The sequence below is a fragment of the Callithrix jacchus genome, chromosome 5 (assembly GCF_049354715.1).
Source record: "Callithrix jacchus isolate 240 chromosome 5, calJac240_pri, whole genome shotgun sequence".
Taxonomy (NCBI): Eukaryota; Metazoa; Chordata; class Mammalia; order Primates; family Cebidae; genus Callithrix; species Callithrix jacchus.
This window is the reverse complement of record NC_133506.1, coordinates 10,297,289-10,322,131: the sequence shown is the minus strand read 5'-3', so window position 1 is coordinate 10,322,131 and position 24,843 is coordinate 10,297,289. Positions and strand designations below refer to the sequence as shown.

General features: G+C 50.1%; 2 protein-coding genes across 5 annotated transcripts; one reads left to right on the top strand and one right to left on the bottom strand.

Moving 5' to 3' along the window:
- The first annotated feature begins 7 nt into the window (after positions 1-7).
- On the top strand, positions 8-20,884 carry CPXM1 (carboxypeptidase X, M14 family member 1). 4 transcript variants are annotated; one of them, XM_035302783.3, is made up of 15 exons: positions 8-61; positions 197-319; positions 15,059-15,220; positions 15,408-15,517; positions 15,654-15,793; positions 15,896-15,986; positions 16,612-16,762; positions 16,860-16,948; positions 17,285-17,408; positions 17,492-17,688; positions 17,771-17,953; positions 18,039-18,336; positions 18,514-18,653; positions 19,286-19,388; positions 19,494-20,884. In XM_035302783.3, the coding sequence occupies exons 3-15, from the start codon at positions 15,112-15,114 to the stop codon at positions 19,733-19,735; spliced, it is 1,977 nt and encodes a 658-aa protein (XP_035158674.3). In that variant the 5' UTR covers positions 8-61; positions 197-319; positions 15,059-15,111; the 3' UTR covers positions 19,736-20,884. The 4 variants fall into 4 exon arrangements, with proteins under 4 accessions (XP_035158674.3, XP_078227330.1, XP_002806804.4 ...); XM_078371204.1 differs by having other exon boundaries at positions 8-319; XM_002806758.6 differs by lacking the exons at positions 8-61; positions 197-319 and adding an exon at positions 13,466-13,689 and having other exon boundaries at positions 17,774-17,953.
- On the bottom strand, positions 427-1,212 carry C5H20orf141 (chromosome 5 C20orf141 homolog). The gene is given in 3 exon segments (XM_035302786.3): positions 427-716; positions 786-935; positions 937-1,212. Coding segments are annotated over 3 exon segments (495 nt in total). The 5' UTR covers positions 1,044-1,212; the 3' UTR covers positions 427-478.
- Positions 20,885-24,843: the final 3,959 nt, after the last annotated feature.

Below are 24,843 nucleotides of genomic sequence, written 5' to 3'. Positions count from 1 at the left end.
CCCACCCAAGTCCCTCTGCATGGACCGTCCAGGCTGGCAGGGGATCCTCGGAGCCGTGCAGGTGTACTTATCATGCTTTCTCATGGAAAGCCCTCCCTGGATGCCTGACCCTTCCTTGCTTTCCCTGCTGGCTGATATCTACCCGCTTCCACCCTGTTCTCTTACAAGTCTTTCTGTCTGGATCTTCATTCTCTAGAACCACAGAAGAGGCCAGAGTGGCTGCCCCAAACCCACAGGCTCTGAGATAGCTGCCACATCCTTCCCCGGGCTCCCTGGCTCGTATCCTGCCTTCTCTTGCTGCCCCAAGACTCAGACCCAGGTATCCAATACCTATGTTATGGGACTGGAGGTCCTGTGAGTTTCAGGCTGGGAAGAAAGGGGTAATGTCCCACCTGCCCAGCCAGGAAGGAGAAAACGGGGCCTGAGGAAGGAGGATGGCCATTGTATATTTGAAGGACACTGTTTTTGGGAGGGGCTCTCAGGCCCAAGGATGGAGGCAGAAGGCCAGGCCAAGCAGGGTCAAGGGCATGCCATAGGCTCTCAGGAGCAAGCCAAGTCCCAAGAGCAGCAGCAGCAGCACATCCTGGAGGTGAAGTTGTCCTGACACTGCCCCCATTTGCAGAAGTAGAGCCTCCTGCTGTCCTGGACCCTCACCGGCCCCCTGACTCTGGCCCCTGGTGAGAAGTTTGTGCTGTGGCCGTGTGCCACCTGTGGGCCTGCGGAGAGAGAGGGCTTAGGAAAATTGTCCACTGGACTGCCCACCTGCCAGGCTGCTGTCCACTTACCTATGGAGCAGGTCAAAAGTGAGGAAGCTGACTAGCAATAGCAGCAGCAGTAGGGCTGGGCCAGTTGTGGAAAAGACTGCCTGGATTGTCATCCCTAGTGCCCCCAGCCCTAGGACACTGTCCAGGAGCTGGGCCCAGCTAGAGCCCCAGGGGGACATGCACTGGATGACACGACCCCTCCCCAGCATCCAGACCCCTGGGAGGAACTGGGATCAAATCTGCAAGGGCTTTGGGTCTGGGTAAACAGAGCTGGGTCATGGAGAGAGGTGGAGGTAACAGGAAGAGCTAGTCCTAAAAGAGATCATAGAAGTGAGAATGGAGGAAGGGGTAGGGCCCTGGTAGACACAAGGGTAGGCTCAGAGTGGGGAATTAGGCTCCTGAGGAGTCTCCCCATCCACTAAACTCACCCACCAAACCCTCCTCACCTGCTCCCACTTTGGTCAGCATTCTAGGAGGGTACCTGGGGCATTGTGACCTGTTGCCAGGTGGGGCCCTGGGGTATGGAGGGGGCTGCTGCTGCTGCTCTGGCCTCATAAGCAGCTGGTGGCCAAGGTAGGGCTTGGCTGGGAAGTCAGAGATTTCTGAGAACTAAGACTCATCCTCTTGCTATTGCTGATTCTCTGCCCTAGGGCCCTCCCTTGGGGATCTGAGTTGTCAGGAAGGCACTCTAACCCCATTACTACTTGGGCATCTGTCCAAGGGAGTGAGATCTGCTTTCTTCTTCCTGTGAGTTTTCAGAGCTGCATGTTCAGGGGCAGGTCATTCAATATCTCTGTCCCCAGCTCTCTTCCCCATGGGCCCTTCTGGGGATTTTTCAGGCCTGCAGTTCCACCAGGCTCCCACATAACCTGCTAAATGGGGATGGGAAAGGAGGTGGCCATTCAGGTGTTCTAAGCACTACAGTTTATAGGAGGTATTATGTATACTGGGGTTCCAGAAATGAGGTAGAGGACATGAACCTAAGTGGACTGTGACCTAGTAGCCCCAGATTAGAGGTTAAGGTTGCACTCTGAGAATGGATGTAAGGAAAATAAACATCCAGTGAAGGGCTTGGTCACCTGGATTATCAGTAGATCACAATACACTGATGATTTGTAAATGAGTGGTGGCCACAGGGGTTCCAGCACATCTCAGTTTCGTGACTTGAGAGGCAAGAGTGGAAATGTGTCCTAATCAAGAGAACTTAATCTTTGTCAACATATCATACGTTGAAGGAAAACAGGTAGGGGTGTCAAAAGGGGAGACAGTGGCCATACAGCCCCTAGGAGAGGAGGAGACAGAACAAGAATCAGACTGTATATCTGCCTCCAGCAGGCCTTGCCCAAAGACTCAGGCCTTGTGGCCCTGATCTCTTTGGTGCAAGTGGGCTTTGCAGCCCACAGAACCAATGTCACCAGCCCTAGGGACCATCGACTGATTGTCCTTGCTCTGGCTCTTTTTGCTTATCCAGTAACTGGGCTTTAGGGGTAAATTTGTCCATAATGGGAAAGGGTATAACAGAAGATACCAGAATTTTTTTTGTCTGTGTGTGTCTGTGTATTAAGTTCCAATTGTATTTGTAAAGAAGCATTAAGGTTTAAGATTGCCAATAAGCTGAGCCTGATCAACCCTGGATGCATCCACACATTTGCATTCCTGGACATACAGACCTGAGAAGCATGTCGGGATCCAACCCATGACCCAAACACCTCCCATCAGGCCCTACCTCCAACACTGGGGATTATATCATATTTCAGAATAAGATTTGGACAAATATTTAAACTATATGAATGGATCATAATTACTAAAAGCAGAGCCTGAGATGGGGATTCTTATACACATGGTTTATTGAGGGAGTGCTCTCAGGAGAAAAACTTTTTTTTTTTGGAGCACAGTTTTGTTCTTGTTGCCCAGGCTGGAATGCAATGACACTATCTTGGCTCACTGCAACCTCCACCTTCCAACTTCAAGCAATTCCCCTCCCTCGGTTTCCTAAGTAGCTGGGATTACAGGCGCTCACCACCACGCCTGGCTAATTTTTGTATTTTTAGTAGAGACAGGATTTTACCATGCCGGCCAGGCTGGTCTTGAATTCCTCACCTCAGGTGATCCACCCAACTCAGCCTTCCAAAGTGCTAGGATTACAGGTGTGAGCTATCATGCCTGGCCAGAAGGTGAAAATTTTTTAAAAATCAAGAGACTCTTCAGAATTGAAGGACATGATTTTCTAGACCATAAATTTCCACCAATTCACAGCACAATAAAGGAAGTTGGGCTAGCTAACACCAAGGCATATGATGAAATTCATATTACCAGGGATAAAAAGACACTCCTAAGAGCTTCTACCAAATAAAAAGATCACATACATTGCATCCGAAGCCAGAATGATATCACACTTTTAAACACCAATACTGGGTAGTTGGAAGACAATCAATGCCCTCAAAATGATTTCCAATATAGAAATGTAAATGTCAAAACCATTATTAATTGGGAGGGTAGAATAATGACATTTCAACAACAAAAGGTCTCAAAACTTTGACCTTGTATTACCCTTTCTTAGAAAACTACTGGAGGATGTGCTTAAGCAAAACAAATAATTAAACTAAGAAAGAGAGCAATATGGCATTCAATAAATGAGATTAAACACAGAAAAGGTTCAATGATGAGAAAGGCCTGGGATGTCAACTGTACCCCTAAGTAAAGAAAGTAACCAACCCGGCTTGAACCAGAAGACGTGCTCCAGGAGTGATGTCTCGGGAGAAAAATGAAATTGACTGATCATTAGCTATGTTTAGATATATTGAGTAAATATTTGGTTACACTGGAAACTTTGGGGTTGGATTAGTGATTGGTGCCTAGAAAACTAGGCAAATAATAAGAACAAAGTAATTACTAATTCCAGGTAGCACAAAAAGTTAAACATAATATTTACATGGTCATAACAAAAGCACTGAATATTGATTCCAAATGGTGGTTTATCTTTACTGAAGATGGAAGGAGGGAGTATACGTTTGTGTGTCTGGATGTGTGTATTGAGGGGAGGGTGGTAGAAAAGCTAATTCCTTAATTCTTTAGCAGAAAATCCACAGATAACAACTACATATAGAAAAATCAAGAAATAGCCAGGCACTGTGGCTCATACCTGTAATCCCAGCACTTTAGGAGGCTGAGGCGGGCAGATCACTTGAAGCCAGGAGTTCAAGACCAACCTGGCCAACATGGTGAAACCCCATCTCTACTAAAAATACAAAAATTAGCTGGGCATGGTGGCAGGCACCTGTAATCCCAGCTACTAGGGTAGTTGAGGTACAAGAATCACTTGAGCTGGGAAGTAAAGGTTGTAGTGAGCTGAGATCTTGCCACTGCACTCCAGACTAGACAACAGAGAAAGAATTTTTTTTTTTTTTTTTTTAAAAAGGCCGGGCACAGTGGCTCACACCCATAATGCCAGCACTTTGGGAGGCTGAGGCAGGTGAATCATCTGAGATCAGGAGTTTGAGACCAGCCTGGCCAACATGGTAAAGGCCCTCTCTCTACTAAAAATACAAAAATTAGCCAGGTGTGGTGGCAGGCGCCTGTAATTCCCAGCTACTCAGGAGGCTGAGTCAGGAGAATTGCTTGAACTCGGGAGGTGGAGGTTGCCATGAGCTGAGATTGTGCCACTGCACTCCAGCCTGGGTGACAGAGTGAGACTTTGTCTCAAAAAAAAAAAAAAAAAGAAAAAAGAAAAAAGAAAGGAAAAAAGGAAATAGCAAGAAATCTCAGCATAGAGATAAATGCAGGAGAAATAACAAAAAAGAATTACAAGTGCCTGGCTTGGGAAAGGCATACAGCAGACTCTTCCATTGCAAGCCTAAATGTGATTTACCTTTAAAACTATATTGCAGCCTGGACCTTTACGGAAAACTGTATGGAGATTTCTCAAAGAACTAAACGTAGATCTACATTCAATTCAGCAATCTCACTACTGGATATTTACCCAAAGGAAAAGAAGTTATTATATCAAAAAGACACCTGCATGCATATGTTTATTGCAGCACAATTCACAATTGCAAAGATATGGAACCAACCTAAGTGTCCATCAGCTGATGATTGAATAAAGTGTAATATATGTACACACACACACACACACACACACACACACACACACACCGTGGAATACTACTTAGCCATAAAAAATGAATAATGTTTTTTGGATGGAACTGGAGGTCATTATTTTAAGTGAAGTAACTAAGGAATGGAAAGCCAAATACCGTATGTTCTCACTTATAAATGGAAGCTAAGCTGTGGGTATGGGAAGGCGTACAGAATAGTATACAGAATAGTATAATGGACAATGGAGACTCAGAAGGGGGAGGGTAAATGGGGGGTGATGGATAAAAACCTATGTATTGCATACAGGGTATGCTCCTTGGGTGATGGATGCTCTAAAATTTTAGGTTTCATCAATATGCAATTCTCCCTTGTGACCAAAAACCCCTTGGACCCCTAAAGCTATTGAAATAAAAATTAAAACTATCTTGTAGCCTGGATGACATAGCGACATCTTGTCTCTACAAAAAAAAAAAAAAAAAAAGGTAAAAATTAGCTGAGTGTGGTGACATGCCCCAGGTACTTGGGAGGCTGAGGTGGGAGGATTGCTTGAACCCAGGAGTTTGAGGCTGCAGTGAGCTGTGATTATACCACTGCACTCTAGCCTAGGCAACAGAGCAGGACACTGTATCAAAAAAAAACTCACAGAAACCAAACCAAAATATTTTGTACTGTTTTAATAAAAATGAGTTAGTTACAAAGAACAAATTAACAGACAGTGATGCTGTGGAGATCAGGAATATACCTTCCCGGGATGAATGAAAGACGAACTCCCTAAACTTACATGGATATACTCTTGTGGTTTAAGATAAAATGACCAGTGACAGCATCAAATACCAGGGATAAGACTCAGAAAGTTGTGAATCTCCTGCATTTTAAGTGGAGATGCTCTCAGCCTCCAACCTCCACCTAGTGCTTCTCAGCCTTTAATATGCATATGTATCTCCTGGGGTTGAATCCTCTGGGGGTCTTGTTTAAATGCAGATTTGTTTTGTTTTGTTTTGTTTTGTTTGAGATGGAGTCTTGCTCTGTCTCCCAAGCTGGAGTGCAGTGGTGCCATCCCAGCTCACTGCAACCTCCGCCTCCCGGGTTCAAGCGATTCTCCTGCCTCAGCCTCTTGAGTAGCTGGGATTACAAGCACCCACCACCATGCCTGGCTAATTTTTGTAGTTTTAGTAGAGATGGGGTTTTACCATGTTGGCCAGGCTGGTCTTGAACTCCTGACCTCAGGTGATCCACCTGCCTCGGCCTCCCAAAGTGCTGGGATTACAGGCATGGGCCACTGCACCTAGCCGGTTCTGCATTTCTAACAGGTTCCCAGGGGATGCCACTGCTGCTGGTCTTCAACCACACTTTGTGGAGCATGGCTCTCAAATACCTTGATGTATATAGGAGAGAAAGCTGGAATGGACAGTGATGAGGGGAGAATGGGTGTGTGGAGAGATGCCACCCTGTGCATCCTGCTGCCATGTGATGCTCCATCAATGCTCACCTACATCACAGGGAGAGCACCTAGCAGGAAACGAGTTCTGCTTTAGCATCCAGGCACAGGAGATTAGAGGCACAGGCAGGCAGTAGATTCTATTTCTTCATTATTTGTGCAGCTAGACACACAGCGTCCTTTCTTTTCCTTGATACTGTTTTATTCCATCTAAGTATGCAGGAGTAAGAGGGCTGTATTGCCCTGTTTTCCCCACCTGTAATTTATCTGATTAATCTAGAAGCCCCCTACGACCCTGTATTATCTCACTTTATCATCACGGCATCCCTGGGAAGGGGGTGTGGTTCCCATTTTACAGATGAGGAAACTAAGTCTCGGGGAGGTGAAACTACTGCCCAAGGATAGCCAAACAAAATCCATGGCAGAAGTGGGATGTGAAATGAAGCCTGTGTGCTACCAGAGTCACCTATCCTCTCCCGCTCTAGCCACCTAACCACACCACGGAGCTGGCAGGAGATTCCTAGCTCACCCCTTACATTAAAATCCCTTTTAGGAAGGTGCCGCTACGCAGTCCTTCTCAGTTGTGCCTAGCGAGGCCATGAAAGATCTTCTACCTGACTCCTAGTGGACAAGATCTGGCTGTGCAGGTTCCTGGGTGCAAACCTGCCCCTCTGCTCCTGGAGCCATCACCTCCAGATCCTGCCACTTGCACCTTTGCAGCCCCAGGTAGCCAGTGGTAGGGGCCAGTGGCAGCAGCAGGGCTGGGAGGGCAGAGTGGTGTGAGAAGGGGCTGCAGGACTCAGGAGGCACAGCAAGGAACCAAGGGGTCCTAAGTGTTGCAATAGGGCAGAGAGGCAGGGAGTGCGATGGTGGGAAGGGAAATGGCGGGGGCGGGGGGAGGGGGGGTTGGTGCAGGAGACACAAGAGGTGGAGAATCCTGCAGATCTGTCCCCTAAAAGATTGCCAGCTGCTTCACCCCAGTCACTTTGGGAGCTCATCTTCCACTTCATAGCCTGCCCTGTCCTCTCCCGCAAACTCTGGCATGGTTGGGGAGGTCCTTTCAGCCTTGCTTTGTCCCCTCTGGCCTTGAATATATTATACACACACTTTATGAGAGCTGACTAGGGACCAGGTACTGTTCTAGGCTCTGAGGTGCAACTGTGGAAATTTGGGTACAAAGTTCTTCTTTTGGGGGCAGGGGAACCTGAACAGCCAACACATAAGTGAATCAAGGTCACTGCAATGTTGAGTGCCATGAAGACAATAATTTAAACCGTGGGAGGATAGAGTGTGTCAAGTGAAAGAGCATGCTTTAGTCAGGGTAGTCAGGGAAAGCCTTTGGGAGCAGGTGATATTGAAAGGAAATCTGGCTGAGAAGGCAAACTCCATGCACAAGCGAAAAGGCCAGCAGACTAGTGGTGCATGGGAGGAGCAGCTAGAATGCCGGTGTGACCGGAGGGATGGGAGCCAGGGGATAGGGAGGCAGATGGAGTGGGAAAGGCGTGGCAGGAAGAATTTGGTCATGAAGACCTTGCAGGTGAACCCACTGGGGACTTAAGCCTGGAGAAACTTGACCCAATTTGGCTACTGTGTGGGAAACGGCTTCGAGGGGGTGGAGGCTTCCGGAGGCTGAGATGTCCTGTTTCTTGTGCCCCATCCTTCCTTCCCACACCCCTGCGAGGCATGGATAGGCATGGGAACCAGAGACCTGGAGGTGGCCAGATGGGGCTTTGGCGGGAGGCTTAGCAGCCCTCAGAACCTGTTCAGACCGCGGCCTCCCACCTCCGGGAAGCTTTGGCGCTGCTCTTCTGCCCCCACCCGGCGCCCAGTGATTCCCGGCTGTGCAGCGCTTCCCTTAACATCTCGCTGTCCTCCCATCCATTGCCTGGGAACCGGCAGCGCCATCAAGGCGGGTTGCTCCGAGGCGGGACCCAGTTGCACGTGGGCCCTGTGGGGTCACTCCCTTTCGGGGGTTCTCTATCCCTTTACCCGGCTCAAGTGGGGCAGACCAGATGCCTCAAGGAGCTCCAGGACTCGTGCCTATGGGGTAGTGGGCCGCAGTCCCAGACTGCGGCGCGCTGTTTCTTTCTGGGCTGGGCCGCCAGAATGGTGCTGACACGCTGATTTTGGGTAATTCAAATCATTTATATAGATAGTGGCCCCGCAAAAAAAAAAAAAAAATTCCGCAGGGCCCCAAACACACCAGAGGATTCCCGGCTGCTTCTTGGCAGCACTTCTCGCTTCTCGTGGGGATGGTAGCATCTCCCTGGAGGGCCCTTTGCAAAGGCCAAGCGCTGGCCAAAGGCACACCCCTGGACGCGCTTCCTTTCTTCTGAGGAGGCGACCAGGAATGGAGGGTCCAAAGGGGTCCTTGGAGGGAGGACGGGAAGGGCATCTCCGGATGTGGGGCAACCCCCCCCGAATAAAGACCCCGGGCTGCCGGCTCCCCGAGGACAATACGGGAGGAGAGCGAGGAGCTGGAGAGGAGGTCAGGGCGCGCGTCAAGCCTTGGCTCTTCCACCCCAGCCCAAGCCCGCGGGCTATCGCTCCCGCTTCTCTCCCCGGGTTATGTAATCCTGGGACGGGACGTGGCAGCCGGGTGAGTGAGCAAAGGAGTAGGGGAGGGAAGGGAAAGGAGAGGAGGGGCGGGGCCCGGGTTGGTGATGGTTGGTGGGGATGGGAAGCGCCGCTGCACCGCCTCTGGTTAGGCCCCCGGATTGTCTTTCAGGCGGATTCCTGGACCAGCCTTCTCCCCTCGCCCCGGGTCCCCCGCCGCCTCATTTTCCTTTCACTCTTTCCCCCTTTTGTCCCACCCGCCCGCCAGGGGCCTCTGGCTCTGAATAGTTTTCCTCTCGGGTTGTAGTTTCCTTTCCAAAGTTCTCAGCTTTGCTACCTGGCCCAAGTCAATAGGCCGCTCTGAGCCTCAGTTTACCAGTTTGTAAAATGAAGTTTGATTGAGAGGCCACGTGTAAAACTCTTGGCACAGTGCATAGTACAAAGTAGATGTCCGCTGAGGGCTGGGGGCCTCGAAGGGCTAAGTGAAATGCTGTGTGCCAGGCTGGGTGTCGGAGCCCGGCAGCGGCAGCCGAGAGTGGTTGGCTGCCGGGTGGTGAAAGAACTTACCAATGGCAGTATAGGTTTGAAAAGCTTTATTAGATGGAAAGAATTCTGCAGCAGAGCACAGTGGGGTGCTTCAGCAAGAGAGGCCTGAGCTCCCTTGCAGGGAACTGAAGAGGAATTTTGACCACATTAGTTATGTAGGTCGTAGTAAATGATTACATTTGTAGACATTTTGGTACCTTGATGACAGCAAAGGTTGCACAATGGGTTTCAACATGCATGCATTCCGGAGAAATATAGAAATTGTAGGGAAAAGGCCAGGTGCTGTGGCTCACGCCTATAATCCCAGCACTTTGGGAGGCTGAGGTGGGCAGATCACCTGAGGTTGGGAGTTTAAGACCAGCCTGACCAACACGGAGAAACCCTGTCTCTACTAAAAAATACAAAATTAGCCAGGCCTGGTGGCACTTGCCTGTAATCCCAGCTACTAGAGAGGCTGAGGCAGAAGAATCTCTTGAACCTGGGAGGTGGAGGTTGTGGTGAGCTGAGATCTCACCATTGCACCCCAGCCTGGGCAACAAGAGTGAAACTGCATCTCAAAAATAAATAAATAGATAAATAAATGAATAAATAAATAAAAGGGAAAGAAGCCTGGTACCGGATTTGGCTTTAGATAATAGGAAAGTGCCATTCTCAGTTCCTCAGATAAGGGGCTTGGCCTCTTGATGGTCTGCTTGATAGCCACCAGGTGATCCTTGCTCTCCTCATTTTCCTCCAATAAATACTTTGGGCAAATCTTCGACCCTTTGCATTTCTCCATGCTCATGTCTACTTGTCTGCTAGGATCCCAAGAAAGGGAAAATGGCACAGTGAAGAGGAGTGTCCCGTCTGTCTGGCTGCTTCCTGCTGAAAAGGGGCATTGAAAGGATAAGTTGCATTTTTTTCTTTTCTTGTTTTCTGTCATGAACGTAATGAAGGGTCATAAAAAACTTGTTCATGGAGGAAGACCAGATTCCATCAAGAGGCCCCACAAAAAGGGAAGTTGCTGTTGCAGGCTGGTATTGGGAGTGCATGGTCATCCGTAGATGGAATCCCTGTAAACTGAACATGTAAGTGTTAAAAAGGCAGGAATTACAGGTGTGCGCCTTCATGCCCACAGATTTTTGTATTTTTCGTAGAGACAAGGTTTCACCATGTTGGCCAGGCTTGTCTCCAAATCCTGACCTCAGATAATCCACCCACCTCTGACTCCCAAAGTGCTGGGATTACAGGCATGAGCCACTGTGGTTTCAATGTGTGTAATTATGCACGGCCTTCACTAGTCTAGCTTGGAAAAGGGTAGGGCTTTCAGATAGTTCCATACATACAAAATTATTATTTTTTATAATTTAGAAAAATTAATAGATTTTATTACATAATAGCGTTTTTCATTCCTTCCAACAGATAAGTTACCATATGATCCTGTGTGCCCCCACCTCTGTTTGGGCCAGCATTGATGGCCCGATATTGCCAATAGGTTCTATGTTGGGAACAACTTCTGCCCGGCTCTATTATTAGGATTGGGAGCATGAGCTTCATCTGCCCACGCTAAAGATCACATGCATGATTTTGTGTGTGTGTGTGTGTGGGAACAGCAGGGAGTTAATACCACAAATACCTCATGCCAGGTTAAACCAAAGGCAACAGTTACAGTCCAAAATTCTTGAATGAACTTAGGGGGATCCTGACTAAATAAACCCAACTTGGATTGAATTTGCAAAAGATCAGACGTGATCAGAAAAGGGACATGAACTCGGCTTGTTCCCAAATTTTCATTAGCCACCTCAGGGAGAGGCAGAATATTTTGGGGATTTTTCTGAGGACTCTATAGTAGTAGCATATGTGAATCCCATGAGAGCATATGAAGGGAAGAAAGTATTTGGGTATGTGGTTGGGAGGATGGACTGGAGCAGATGGAGAGGGTGTAGGTGAAGATCGAGCAGGTTGAGGAATGTGTAATAGGCAAAAGGAAGGATCATTTAAGGCATCGGAATCAGGAAGGGAGGAAGTGTCCTGGAAGCACACATGACAATTTTTATGTGATTTTGGGGTTGGGGATACAGCCAGAAAGACCTGAACATATGGGACCTCTGAATCCTTTCCAACGTTCCAGCAAAAAATCATTTAAGTTGTAAAATAACTTGCAATCCAAAGTTTCATTAATTGGCCAACTATTGATTGGGGAGCTTGTATTGAATCCAAGAAATATTACTCTCTCTATATATCTATGTATATGTATATTTGAGACAGAGTCTTGCTCTTTTGCCTAGGCTGGAGTGCAGTGGTGCCATCTTAGCTCACTGCAACCTCCACCTCCTGGGTTCAAGGGAATCTCCCGCCTCAGCCTGTGAAGTAGCTGGAATTACAGGTGCACATCACCATGCCCAGCTAATTATTATTATTATTTTTTAGACAGGGTTTTACTTTTTTTCCCAGACTGGAGTGAAATAGTTTGGTCTTGGCTCACTGCAACCTCTGCCCACGTTCAAGCGATTCTCCTGCCTCAGCCTCCTGAGTAGCTGGGAGTATAAGTGTCCACCACCTCGTCTGGCTACTTTTTAAAAATGATTTTTAGTAGAGACAGGGTTTCACCTTGTTGGCCAGGCTTATCTGGAACTCCTGACCCCAGGTGATCCACCCTCCTTGGCCTCCCAAAGTGTTAGGATTACAGGTATGAGTCACTATGCCTGGTCAATTTTTGTATTTTTAGTAAAGACAGGGTTTCACCATGTTGGCCAAGCTGGTTTGAACTCCACACCTAAGGTGATCTGCCTGCCTTAGCCTCCCAAAGTGCTGGGGTTACAGGCATAAGCCATTATGCCCAGTCTTGTATGAGTACTTTTAAGAGTTTGTGGGTCAAAATGGGACCAATAGGACCATTTTTAAGGAGGCAATCCGAGGATGAGTTGGATAGAACTGAATTAATTGAACCCATGTTGGGTTTAGACAAGGAACGGCAAGATCCCTGAGGGGTCCCTGTGTAGAACTGAGATAGCTGCTTCCAGGACAAGGCTTACAGAGTGTTAAAATGAAATGGCCTTGCCACCCTGACAGGCAATAGCTCTTTTGTCTTAGCCTTGGGGTAACACTGGGGGGTTGGCTCTTGGCCAGAAACTGTCAATTGACAATGAGAACTCAAGCGGGTTCACTGGCAGTCCGAAAACAGAAAAGATCCCTGGCCAGTCCCTCACCCCCAAGTCAAGGACAGCCAGGTGTCCCTTCTCTAGGGTTCAGAATCCTACGGAAGAGCTGCCTCCACCAGGAACTGTCAGTTCCCAAGAGTAAAGAAAAGGACCGTGGAAAGAAGCAGGGAGAAAAAGGAAGAGGGAAATCCCAGTAAAGTCCTGGTAGGGGCCACCAAGATGCCAGGCAAGGTGTCAGAGCCCCGGAACCGGGAAGTGGTTGGCTCTCGGGTGGTAAAAGAATTTACCAACAACAGTATAGGTCTGAAAAGGAAAGTTTTATTAGACGGAAAGGACGGTGCAGCAGAGCGCAGCGGGCGCTTCAGCAAGAGGAGTGAGTTCCCTCAGGGGAACTGAGGGGTAATTTGGACCACATCGGTCACTTAGCTCATGTAAATGGTTACATTTGTCTATATTTTGGTGCCTTGATGTCAGCAAATGTTGCACAATGGGTCTGGACATGCACGCATTCCGGAGATGTACAGAAAATCTAGTTACTTACACATTCTTGGGAAGGTAGCCTGGTACCCGATGTGGCTTTAGATCATAGGGAAGGGCCATTTTGAATTTCTCAGATAAGGGTCTTTGCCTCCCGATGGTCGGCTAGATGGCCACCAGGTGATCTTTGCTCTCCTCAGTGTGGGCTTTGCAGACTATAAAGGCGCAGCGCGCCAGTGAGGCTGGTTAGCCCCAGACGGCGGAGAGGATAGGGCAGGGTCAGCGGTCCTGAGACCCCGGGCGGCCCCCTCGGAGCTCAGCCCCGCCCGTGCCTCCCGGCCCTCTCCTCCTCTCCGAGGTCCGAGGCGGACCGCGGGCTGTGGGCGGGCAGGAGGCTGCGAGGGGCGGGGGGCAGGAAGGGGCGGGGGGCTCGGCGCACTCGGCAGGAAGAGACCGACCCACCGCCCGCCGCGGTCCGCGCGCCCCTGCCACTCTCTCCCCGCCATGTGGGCGCTCCTGCTCCTATTTGCCTTCGCGCCGGCCGTCGGCCCGGCTCTGGGGGCGCCCGGGAACTCGGTGCTGGGCCTCGCGCCGCCCGCGACCACCGAGGTCCCGGGCTCGATTCCGACCCCGCCTAGCAGACCCGCACAGCTGCCCGCGGGGACGGCTAACGGTGAGTTCCCCGAACTCCAGCCCACTCCCCCGCAAGCCGGCTGCCCCGTCCCCTGCCCCACGGGGCGACCCTTCCCCAACACATGCGCGCACACGCACACACACACGCAACTCACACCCCCCACACGCACATTCGCACCCACACGCGCTCTCTCACAGACACGCGCGCGCGCGCGCACTCACACTCACATACATACACACACTCACACTCACTCCCTGCTTAGAGCAATGGCTGCTGACTCGGCAGCCCCGCTTCCCAGCCAGACCTAGTAGGCAGTCCCAGGACAGGCGCCAGTGGGATGCTGCCTCTTCCAAACCCCAAACCTTCCCGTTTCACCAGAGGAAACAGGCCAGAGCCGGCAGGAGGGGAGACAGAGGGGCAAAAGCTCTCAAGGTGCAGAGCAAGACTGTGTAGGAGAGTTTGAAGGCGAGATCTGGAGAGAAGGAACAAAAGGAAAGGAGGGAGAGCCCCTCGCTGAGGCTGCCGGGAGGATGGGGCAGAGAGAGGAAGGCAGCCTGACCTCCCAGATTCCCAGATGTGGGATGGGAGAGGAGGAGCGCAAGCGGATGGCACTCAGGGGCTTCTAGAGGAGGGAGGCAAGTGGAGGTGGGTCCTGAAGGGTGATGTCCCCGAGTCAAGAGAGTCTGGAAAGTGGGGGTGGGTGGGGGAACTGCCAAGAAGGAAGCAGAGGGCAAAAGCACAGGGTACCAGATGTGGAAATGGGCAGCCTGTTCTGGAGGCAGCTGTGGAGCTTGGATGGGTACCCCCCACACCTGCCCAGTACAGAGCTTTGTGTGGAAGGGTGGGCAGGAGGACAAGCCCAGCCCCGAATGCCTCTGCACCCAGGCAGACATGGATTCCAGGACAGGCCATCTGAGCCCAGAGGGCAGATACAACAGTGGAAGCGGCTCGGGGCTTTGGGGCACGATGCCTAGTCTGGAGCTAAGAAAGCCTCCTTGGAAAGGCATCTGGGCTGAGATGCAAAGGAAGAATGGGAATAGGTGAAAAAAGTCAGAGGCAAGGGGTAGTATTACAGGGGAGAAGGTGGCTAGTGCAAAGGCCTGAAGGTAAAGTGCCAGACTCAGCTCTTTGGAGCAACCAAACAGTTTCTAGAGGCCGGGTGCAACTTTCCCTTGGGTTAGAGGGCCAGGCGAGAGGCTAGCCAAGCATGTAGTCACCTCAGAGAGGAGAAGGAGGAGCTAAGGAAGTGGCTGGAGGGGCAGATTGGGGTCAGATTGCAGACCTTTGATGTCAGCCTAGGCTGTTAGAGCCTGCTGTGGGCTCTCACGTCTTCTTGGGCTGGCAGATCTTTCCATCCAGGGTTTCACCATTCTTCCTTTCCCCCATGCTGTGCCTCTTGGACCTCAAGGGACCTCAGAACAACATGTCCGGATTCGAGTTATCAAGAAGAAAAAGATCATTATGAAAAAGCGGAGGAAGCTAACTCACCCCACACCCCTGGTGACTGCCAAGCCCCTTGTGACCTCCAGTCCAGGAGGGTCCCTCAACTCCCATGAGAAACAAGAACCAGGTACTGCCTCTCAAGGGCCCTGCCCAGACGTGCAGCCCCTGGGGCACTTTACCAGCACAGTTCCTGGCCTCATGGGCATGGGCATGCCCCCTGCTTGCCTAGCACAAGAGCAAGCTTAGGCTCAGCTTCCCATCTGCCCTGGTTACCCTCCCTCTGGTCCTGTCTCACTGCTCCATCTCCGGCCCAGGCTGTCCTCCTTTGGGTCTGGAGTCCCTGCGAGTTTCAGATAGTCGGCTTGAGGCATCCAGCAGCCAGTCCTTTGGTCTTGGACCACACCGAGGACGGCTCAACATCCAGGTCAGTAATCCTGGATCAGAGCCCTGGTCTCAGGGTAGGGAAGGCAGCCCCTGGGAGCTTCTCTCCTACTCCCTCTCTGTCCTGGCCTACCCCACTCTGTCCACCTGGGCCTGAGCACCATGTCCTTCGTCTGCAGTCAGGCCTGGAGGATGGTGATCTATATGACGGAGCCTGGTGTGCTGAGGAGCAGGATGCCAATCCATGGTTTCAGGTGGATGCTGGGCACCCCACCCGCTTCTCGGGTGTTATTACACAGGGCAGGAACTCTGTCTGGAGGTGAGGCAGGCTAACCCTACATCAGGAGGTCATGGGCAGACACAAAGGACTGGGGTGGGAGTCCTAGGGGCACTGATGATCTCTCTCCACCTCTCCTGACAGGTATGACTGGGTCACGTCGTACAAGGTCCAGTTCAGCAATGACAGTCGGACCTGGTGGGGCAGTAGGAACCACAGCAGTGGGATGGATTTGGTGAGTGGTCCTACTGTGGCTGGGGCCTTCCATGCTGGGAGTTGGGTGCCTAGCCCGGGCTAGGCCGAGGCTCCTCTGAGGACAAAGAATAGATGCCTGCTTAGGCTTCCCAGGAGGAGGGAGTTGTTGTCAGGAGGGTGGCACACAGCAGGCACCCTCGGGAGCCAGCTGCTTTGGGACATGCCCACATCCTCCCCAGATAATCCCACCACAGGGTGGGTTCTGCTTCACAGTACGGCTGTGTTCTGGCACGCCCCTTCTGGCCTGGGGCCTCTGGTCCACATCACTTCTTGCCTCCTCATGGCTCTGACTTCCGCGTCTCATGGACCTCTTTTTACATCAGGCTACAGGGTGGAGTCTTGGCCAGCCCTAGGATTGGCTTCCCCTGAGTCATGTGGCCAAACTTGTCTAATGAACTGTGTCCAACCCAGAGAGCAGGGCTCCTAGGGCTGCCCATTGGCAGGGGCTGTGGGCCGGGGTCTATGTTTGACTTAGAGTACAAGGCTCTAGCTGAACCCAGTAGGGGTAGGGAGACAGTGAGCTTGGAGGCCTTAGCTTCTTCCCTGGGTCCTGGGCCAGACTTCTGGGGTTTGAGCAGCCACAACAGATAACTTGCTGCCCCCAGGTATTTCCTGCCAATTCAGATCCAGAAACTCCAGTGCTGAACCTCCTGCCTGAGCCCCAGGTGGCCCGCTTCATTCGCCTGCTGCCCCAGACCTGGCTCCAGGGAGGCGCATCTTGCCTCCGGGCAGAGATCCTGGCCTGTCCGGTCTCAGGTGGGCAGCCAGGCCAGGGCTGGTTGGGCAGGGCCTAGATACAGGGTGCATCTTCCAGTGTGAACATGCCCTTAACCATAAACTCAACCTCCACCAGATCCCAATGACCTATTCCTTGAGGCCCCTGCGTGGGGATCCTCTGATCCTCTGGACTTTCGGCATCACAATTACAAGGCCATGAGGAAGGTCAGATATAACGCCTATGACCTGGGAAGGAGGGCCCACCCATCTCAGGTCCCCCTCCCACTGGGGCACAACCTGCTGTGACTGCACTTGTGTGCCCCCACTGCCTCCTGATGTCTCAGCCTTCTCTCCTGAGCTCCGTCCCACTTTCCCTTACTATGGCGCCTCGCCTGTCCTGCCCCTTACTCCCTGCTCTGCTGCCGCTCCCCTCCTGTACCATGCTGGAATGCCCCTCTGTGTGGGCCACTGCTGACTTTTTAAGTCTTTCCATGGCACATGTGATGTGCTCCTGGGCATACCCCTCCCATGCCTCATGCCATGCTACACTCCACCCACCAGCTGATGAAGCAGGTGAATGAGCAGTGCCCCAACATCACCCGAATCTACAGCATCGGGAAGAGCTACCAGGGCCTGAAGCTGTATGTGATGGAAATGTCGGACCAGCCTGGGGAGCATGAGCTAGGTACTGGCAGGGGGAGTGGGGAGAGGTAGGCACAGGGCAGGGCCCTGGGCATGAGCCAGCTGCAAGTCCCCTTGTGTCCCCAGGGGAGCCTGAGGTGCGCTACGTGGCCGGCATGCATGGGAACGAGGCCCTGGGGCGGGAGTTGCTTCTGCTCCTGATGCAGTTCCTGTGCCATGAGTTCCTTCGAGGGAACCCGCGGGTGACCCGGCTGCTCACTGAGATGCGCATTCACTTGCTGCCCTCCATGAACCCTGATGGCTATGAGATCGCCTACCGCCGGGTAGGCCACCTGGCACGAGGGCCATTCTGTCCTTCTGCCGTGGTGCCTGGACCTGCTCAGCTTGAACAAGCCCCTTCCCTAGCAGGGCTCAGAGCTGGTGGGCTGGGCAGAGGGCCGATGGAACATCCAGAGCATCGACCTTAACCACAATTTTGCTGACCTCAACACACCACTGTGGGAAGCACAGGATGAGGGGCAGGTGCCCCACATCGTCCCCAACCATCATGTGCCATTGCCCACTTACTATACCCTGCCCAATGCCACTGTGAGTATTCTGAAGGTGGCAGTGGAGGGCTGTGGGGGTCGGACCTTGTCTCTGTCTCCTGCCCCTCCTGACCTGCCCCCTCCAGGTGGCTCCTGAAACTCGGGCAGTAATCGAGTGGATGAAGCGGATCCCCTTTGTGCTAAGTGCCAACCTCCATGGGGGTGAGCTCGTGGTGTCCTATCCATTCGACATGACTCGCAGCCCTTGGGCTGCCCGCGAGCTCACACCCACACCGGATGATGCTGTGTTTCGCTGGCTCAGCACCGTCTATGCTGGCAGTAATCTGGCCATGCAGGACACAAGCCGCCGACCCTGCCATAGCCAGGACTTCTCCATGTATGGCAACATCATCAATGGGGCTGACTGGCACACAGTCCCTGGGAGTACGTGCCTGAGGGTGGAGTTAGCCCCCCCCACCCCCCCACCCCCCCGCCCCCCCGCCCTGATAAGACAGCCTGGTGTCAGTTCCCACCCTGAAGTGTCTCTCAGAGAAGGGAGGGGAGTGGGAGGATGGGACTCTATCCTGCCTGCTTAGGTACCAGTGTCTGTGGTACCCTTAGGCATGAATGACTTCAGCTACCTACACACCAACTGCTTTGAGGTCACTGTGGAGCTGTCCTGTGACAAGTTCCCTCATGAGAGTGAATTGCCCCAGGAGTGGGAGAACAACAAAGACGCCCTCCTCACTTACCTGGAGCAGGTTGGATCTAAGTCCCGTGGCCCCCTGCCTGCCTCAATCCCTCCTGCTCTCCATTTAGGCTATAGCTCCTACCAGGGGTTCTTCTAAGGTCCAGCTGAGCATTCAGACTCACAAGAGGCCATGGGCTAAGCTTGGCATCAGATTGTCTCGGAAGCACACAGGACAGGAAGCGCAGTTTGCCAGCAGTGTGGCATCCGTGTTAGAGCCGCTGGGAGGAGCCTCCACTGCAGTCTAGGTGGTGGTCCCTGGCACTGTCCCAGAGCTATCCTCAGGAGAGATGCACGTGAGGCAGGTGCAGGAACAGTCCTGGCATAGAAGCTTCATGTTCCATGGATCTCATATCCCTTGTAATGGCTCCATAAGCAGAGCTTGCAAAGGTTCTACCAAAGATAAGCCCACTAATCTGGGAAAGCCCAAACATAAGGCTTCCTACCAGGTATTTCACGTTTCCTTAGTCCAGATGTGATATAAATATATATGTATAAGTATTATTTGCCAGAAGTATTGTTACCTAGGAACATAGTAGACCTACCACTTTGATCAGGTTTGCAGGGAAACAGAGCCAGCAAGTTAACTAAAGGTCACGTTCTCCTGCAGAAAGGGAAAGGCTCTGATAAACTTTTCCCTCACAGGTGCGCATGGGCATTGCGGGAGTGGTGCGGGACAAGGACACGGAGCTTGGGATTGCTGATGCTGTCATTGCCGTGGATGGGATTAACCATGATGTGACAACGGGTATGTGTGACTGGGAGGGCAGGGGAAGGGGCTGGAGGGCTGGGGGCTTGGGAAGAAGCTGAGGATCATTGGTCAGCTCCTGATCCTGCCCTTCACTCTCCTCAGCGTGGGGCGGGGATTACTGGCGTCTGCTGACCCCAGGGGACTACATGGTGACTGCCAGTGCCGAGGGCTACCATTCAGTAACACGGAGCTGCCGGGTCACCTTTGAAGAGGGCCCATTCCCCTGCAATTTTGTGCTCACCAAGACTCCCAAACAGAGACTGCGCGAGCTGCTGGCAGCTGGGGCCAAGGTGCCCCCGGATCTTCGCAGGCGCCTGGAGCGGCTGAGGGGACAGAAGGATTGATAGCTGTGGTTTAAGAGCCATAGGGCAGGCTGGACCTGTCAGGAATGGAAGGGGAAGAGTAGGGAAGGAGGGGCAAAGTGAAGAAGAGGTGCTCAGGCCCATTAAAGCTACCAGCACCTTAGCTCGTCTTCCTGTTGTCTCTGCGCCCCAGGTCCTCCTCCTGGGCGGGCCTCAGCCCACCCCTCAGTTCTTATTCTGCACACTTGCACACTCTCATCAGTTGGCTTCTGGACACATTGTGTGAAAAGAGGATCCCACCTGGGCTCTTGTTGAACCAAGGGCCTGGCAGAGAAACTCATTTATGCAAACCAGCTTCTGCTACAGGTACATTACAGGGCTGCCAAGTGTTCGGTAAGCGCCCGCTCATTGCCACGCATGCAAGGAATTGGGATCAGCAGTGCCTGCGCTCAAACTTCTGGGGTTCCCACTCAAGGGAAAGGACAGTTCACATTGCGAGGCATGCCAGCATGGAGGCCAGGTGCCCTGGCAATGCAGCGGGCTGCACACGTGAAATACAGCACTGCAGATCAACAGGGCTCGGGCAGTCAGGGATGCCACAGACTTAGTGACTCTATAAATTCAGCTGGGAGGTGGGCAGTGTATGGAGTATGGACAGGGATGGCTTCCAGGAAGAGGGTCAGCCAAAAGGGGATCAGCTGTGAATATTTGAATTTGCTTCAGCCATTCTCAGAGTATTGATAACTGATAGGCTTTGATGAATTTCTATCAGACAGAAGGGAAAGTTGTGTGTCAGTCTGTGTCTTAGGTAAACAACCATTCTAGGCATTTAAAGTGGAGGGAAATTTAATGCTGGAAATGGGATAGGAAGGTGTTGGGAGAACTGGATGAGGCTGGGTGTGGTGGTTCACGCCTATAATCCTAGCACTTTGGGAGGCTGAGCTGGGAGGATTGCTTGAGCCCAGGAGTTTGAGACCAGCCTGGATAACATAGCAAGATGCTGCCTCTACAAAAATAAAAAATAAGAAACTTAGCCAGGTGTGGTGGCACATGTCTGAGGGAGGCTGAGGTAGGAGGATCACTGGAGCCTGGGAGGTAGAGGCTGCAAAGGCAGCAGTGAGCCATGATGGTGCCACTGTACTCCAACCTGTGTGGTAATAACAAAATAAAAAAGAGCTGGATTGAAAAAAAGGAAGGGAATTTTATGCAGGAATCAGGATAGCACCCTTAGTCTAGTGTTGATAACCTGTATTTGCTGATGGTGCTGGAGCTTGTAATCACTTGTGACCACCTGCAGCCACAAGCAATCAGCTGCCATGGCTAGAGACAAACAGGACCATTTCTCATTTCCTCCCACTTTCTAGTCCCTGATCTATGAAGTCAGGCTAGTTTTTGTAATTTTTGGTAGAGACGGAGTTTCACCATGTTGGCCAGGCTGGTCTTGAACTCCTGACCGACCTCACGTGGTCGGCCTGCCTCAGTCTACCAAAGTGCTAGGATTACACAGGTGGGCCACCATGCCGGCCAACTTTTTATTTTGAAATAATTATAGGTTAACAGGAAGTTGTTCACGTAGTATGAAGAGATACATGTGTGTTTGACTGTTCTCCCAGGGGTGACATATAGCTGTAGCATAATATTGTAACGCCCTAATTGTCTTCCTCCCAAATTTGTAAATTGTAGCCCTAACCCCAACTTCCTCAGAATGTATGTGGTGATAGTGTCTTTCAAGATGTCATTAAGGCCAAATGGGGTTAAATGGATGGTCTCTCCAATATGACTGGTGTCATAAGAAGAGGAGGTCGGGTGCATTAGCTTATGCCTGTAATCTCATCACTTTGGGAGGCTGAAGCCTCCAAAAATTGCTTGAGCCACTGCACGCTAGCATGGGTGACAAAATGAGACCCTGTTTCAAAAAAAAAAAAAGGAGATTAGAACACAGATACACACAGAGGGAAGACCATGTGAGGACATAAAGAGAATGCATCCATCTACAGGCCAAGGAGAGAGGCTTCAGGAGGAATAAAATCTGCTGACAATTTGACCTTGGACTTCCAGACTCCAATACTGTGAGGAAATAATTTCCTCCCCCCTCCCCCAGACAGAGTCTCGTTCTGTTGCCCAGGCTGGAGTGCAGTGTGGAAATCTCAGTTCACTGCAACCTCCGCCTTCCAGGTTCAAGCGATTCTCCTGCCAAAGCCTCCCAAGTAGCTGGGATTACAGGCACCAGCCACTACACCTGGCTAATTTTTGGAATTTTAGTAGAGATGTGGTTTTATCATATTGGCCAGGCTGGTCTCCAACTCCTGACCTCGTGATCTGCTCGCCTCGGCTTCTCAAAGTGCTGGAATTACAAGTGTGGGCCATTGCACCTGGCAGAGAAAATAATTTTTTTGGTTGAAGCTACCCAGCCTGTGGTACTTGGTGTAGCAGTCCTAGCAAACTAATACATACATCCGAATGCGAAAACTGACACTGGTACATTATAGTCAACTCAACCACAGACCTCTTTTCATTTTTGGCATTAAAACACACACACACACATACACACACACGCACACACACAAACTCTGCATTCATTTGTGTTTAGTTTTGTGCAGTTTTATCCTATCTATAGATTTGTGTAACCACCACCACGATCAAGATATAGAGCTGCTCCCTCACCACCAGAGAGCTCCCTTATGTGACTTTTTGGTATTTGTGCCCCTTTCCTCCTCCGTCTCCATTTCTTTCTCTTGGTTACTACTAATTTGTTCTCTCATTTCTATAGTTTTGTCATTTAGAGAATGTTATAGGAATGGAATAATAGAGCATATAACCTTTAGAGATTGACTTTTTTTCACTAGCCATAATGCCCTTGACATTCATCAAGGTTGCTGCATGCCTCAGTAGTTCCTATCTTTTTATTGCAGAGTGATATTGCTTTATATGGATGTTCCAGGGTTTGTCCAACCATTCACTCATTAAAGAACAGTTGAGTTGTTTCCAGTATTTCGCTATTAGGATACAGCTAATAGGAACATTCATGAACAGATTTTTGTGTGAACCTAAGTTTTCATTTTTCTGGGATAAATGCCCAAGGATGTGGTTGCTGGATCGTACAGTAAGTATATGTGAGTGTCTGCGCCATTTACCTTCCCATCAGCAATGTACAAGAGAGCCAGCGTCTCTGCATACTTGTCACCCCTTGGTGTTACCATCACTTGTTATTTTAGCTGTTCATTATGCACCTGTTTTAGCTGTCCTAATAGATGTGGAGTGAAATAGCATGGCTTTAATTTGCATTTCCCCGGTGGCTAAGGATGTTGAACATCTTTTCAGGTACTTATTTGTCACCTAAATCCCCTCTTTGGTGATATATCTGCTCATATATTTGTCCATTTTATAATTGGATTGTTTTTATTTTTTTTAAACTGCTGAGTTTTTTTAAACTGCCCATTCAAAAATGGCATTGTTTCTTTTCTTATTTTTAAGTTTTGAGGGTTAGATACAAGTCCTTTGTCTGATATATGATTCGTAAATATTTTCTCCCAATCTGTGGCTTGTCTTTTCATTCTCTCTCTGTCTTTTAAAGCAAAAAAAAAGAGTCTTGTTTTATTTGAGTGATTGGTCTATGTAATTACTGAGGCCACTGAGTACAGATAAGGAGGGTGGGAGCACTTTTTTCTTTGTCTCTTCTTCTTTGGACAGAGTCTTGATGATCTTTCCTGGGCTGGAGGTAGTATATTTGTATGCTTTCTTGGTCTCAGACCTCAAATTGTGGATGTGTTCCATAAGAATCTGTGTACCTTTGGGAGGCTGAGGCGGGCACATTACAAGGTCAGGAGTTCAAGGCCAGCCTGGCCAACATGGTGAAACCCTGTCTCTACTAAAAATACAAAAATTAGCTGGGCATGATGGCACATACCTGTAATCCCAGCTACTTAGGAGGCTGAGACAAGAGAATTGCTTGAACCAGGACCCGGGATGCGGAGGCTGCAGTGAGCTGAGATCATGCTGCTGCATTCCAGTCTGGGTACAGAGCAAGATTTCATCTTAAAAAAAAAAAATCCGGGTATTCTTTTACCTTCAGGTATATGTTATGATACATGTGGCAACCAGTCTGCCTAGATTCCCAGTATCTTCTGGGCAGGGGATGCAGAATTCTTATCCTCTTCATCCAGGTTAACTTCTCTGGCACCCAAGCATTGATCCTTTCACTTACTTACTTATGCCCATATGCCTGCCCTCCTGGCAGGTGAAGGTGTTTTTCCAGCATGAAGCCCAGAAAAGGACAGTCAGAGGCTTGGGATTATCAGCCTGTCTTTGATCAGCTTTCAAATCTGCTGGCAGGTGTTGGCATTGGTGAGTTCATTGGTCTTGTTAGGGTCCAGCCAGACCATCTTTTTGCCACAGTGGAGGATCTTGGAGGCAAGTCTCTTCTGAAGCTTGGACATGCAGCTGCTGCCGCAGTGACAAAAGGAAGGAATTTTTTATTCTCTTAATAGTGTTCTTTGTAGAGCAGAAGTTGTAAATTTTGGGAAAGTTAAATTTATCAATTTTTTCTCTTATAGATGGGTCTTTTTGTGTCCTATCTGAAAGCTCTTTGACTAACCAAAGATCATGAATATTTTCTCCCAAGTCTACGTGTTTTATAGTTTTACATATTAATTTAGGTTTATCATCTATTTTGAGTTAATATATATATGAAATGTAAGTCTAGGTTTTTTTTTTTTTTTTGCATATGGAAGTCCAATTGTTCCAGCACCTTTTGTTGAAAAGGCTGTTCTTTCTTCATTGAATTGTCTTCACATCTTTGTCAAAAATTAACTGACCGTATTTATGTGGGTCTATTTCTAGAACGTTTAGTTTGCTGCATTGGCATGTATTTGTCCTTTTGCCAATACCACGGTGCCTTGACTACAGTTGTTTTATGGTACATCTTAAAACTGGGTAGTGTGCATATGCGAAATAATGCAACTGGATCCTTCCGTTACACCACATCCAGAAATTAACTCGAAATGGATCAAAACTATGCTCCGAAGAGCTAACCCATAAAATTCCTAGGAGAAGAAACAGGGAAAAATCTTCATGACATTGGATTTCTTGGATATATCACCAAAGTACAGGCAACAACAACAAAAATAGGTAAGGTGAACTTCATCAAAGCT

Excerpts from the sequence above, each read along its gene's own strand:
- CPXM1 (XM_035302782.3), top strand. The coding sequence starts at position 13,521 with ATGTGGGCGCTCCTGCTCCTATTTGCCTTCGCGCCGGCCGTCGGCCCG. Across the intron at positions 17,409-17,491 it reads GCCTGGGGAGCATGAGCTAG|GGGAGCCTGAGGTGCGCTAC; the intron begins GTACTGGCAGGG and ends TTGTGTCCCCAG. Across the intron at positions 17,689-17,770 it reads ATGAGATCGCCTACCGCCGG|CAGGGCTCAGAGCTGGTGGG; the intron begins GTAGGCCACCTG and ends CCCCTTCCCTAG.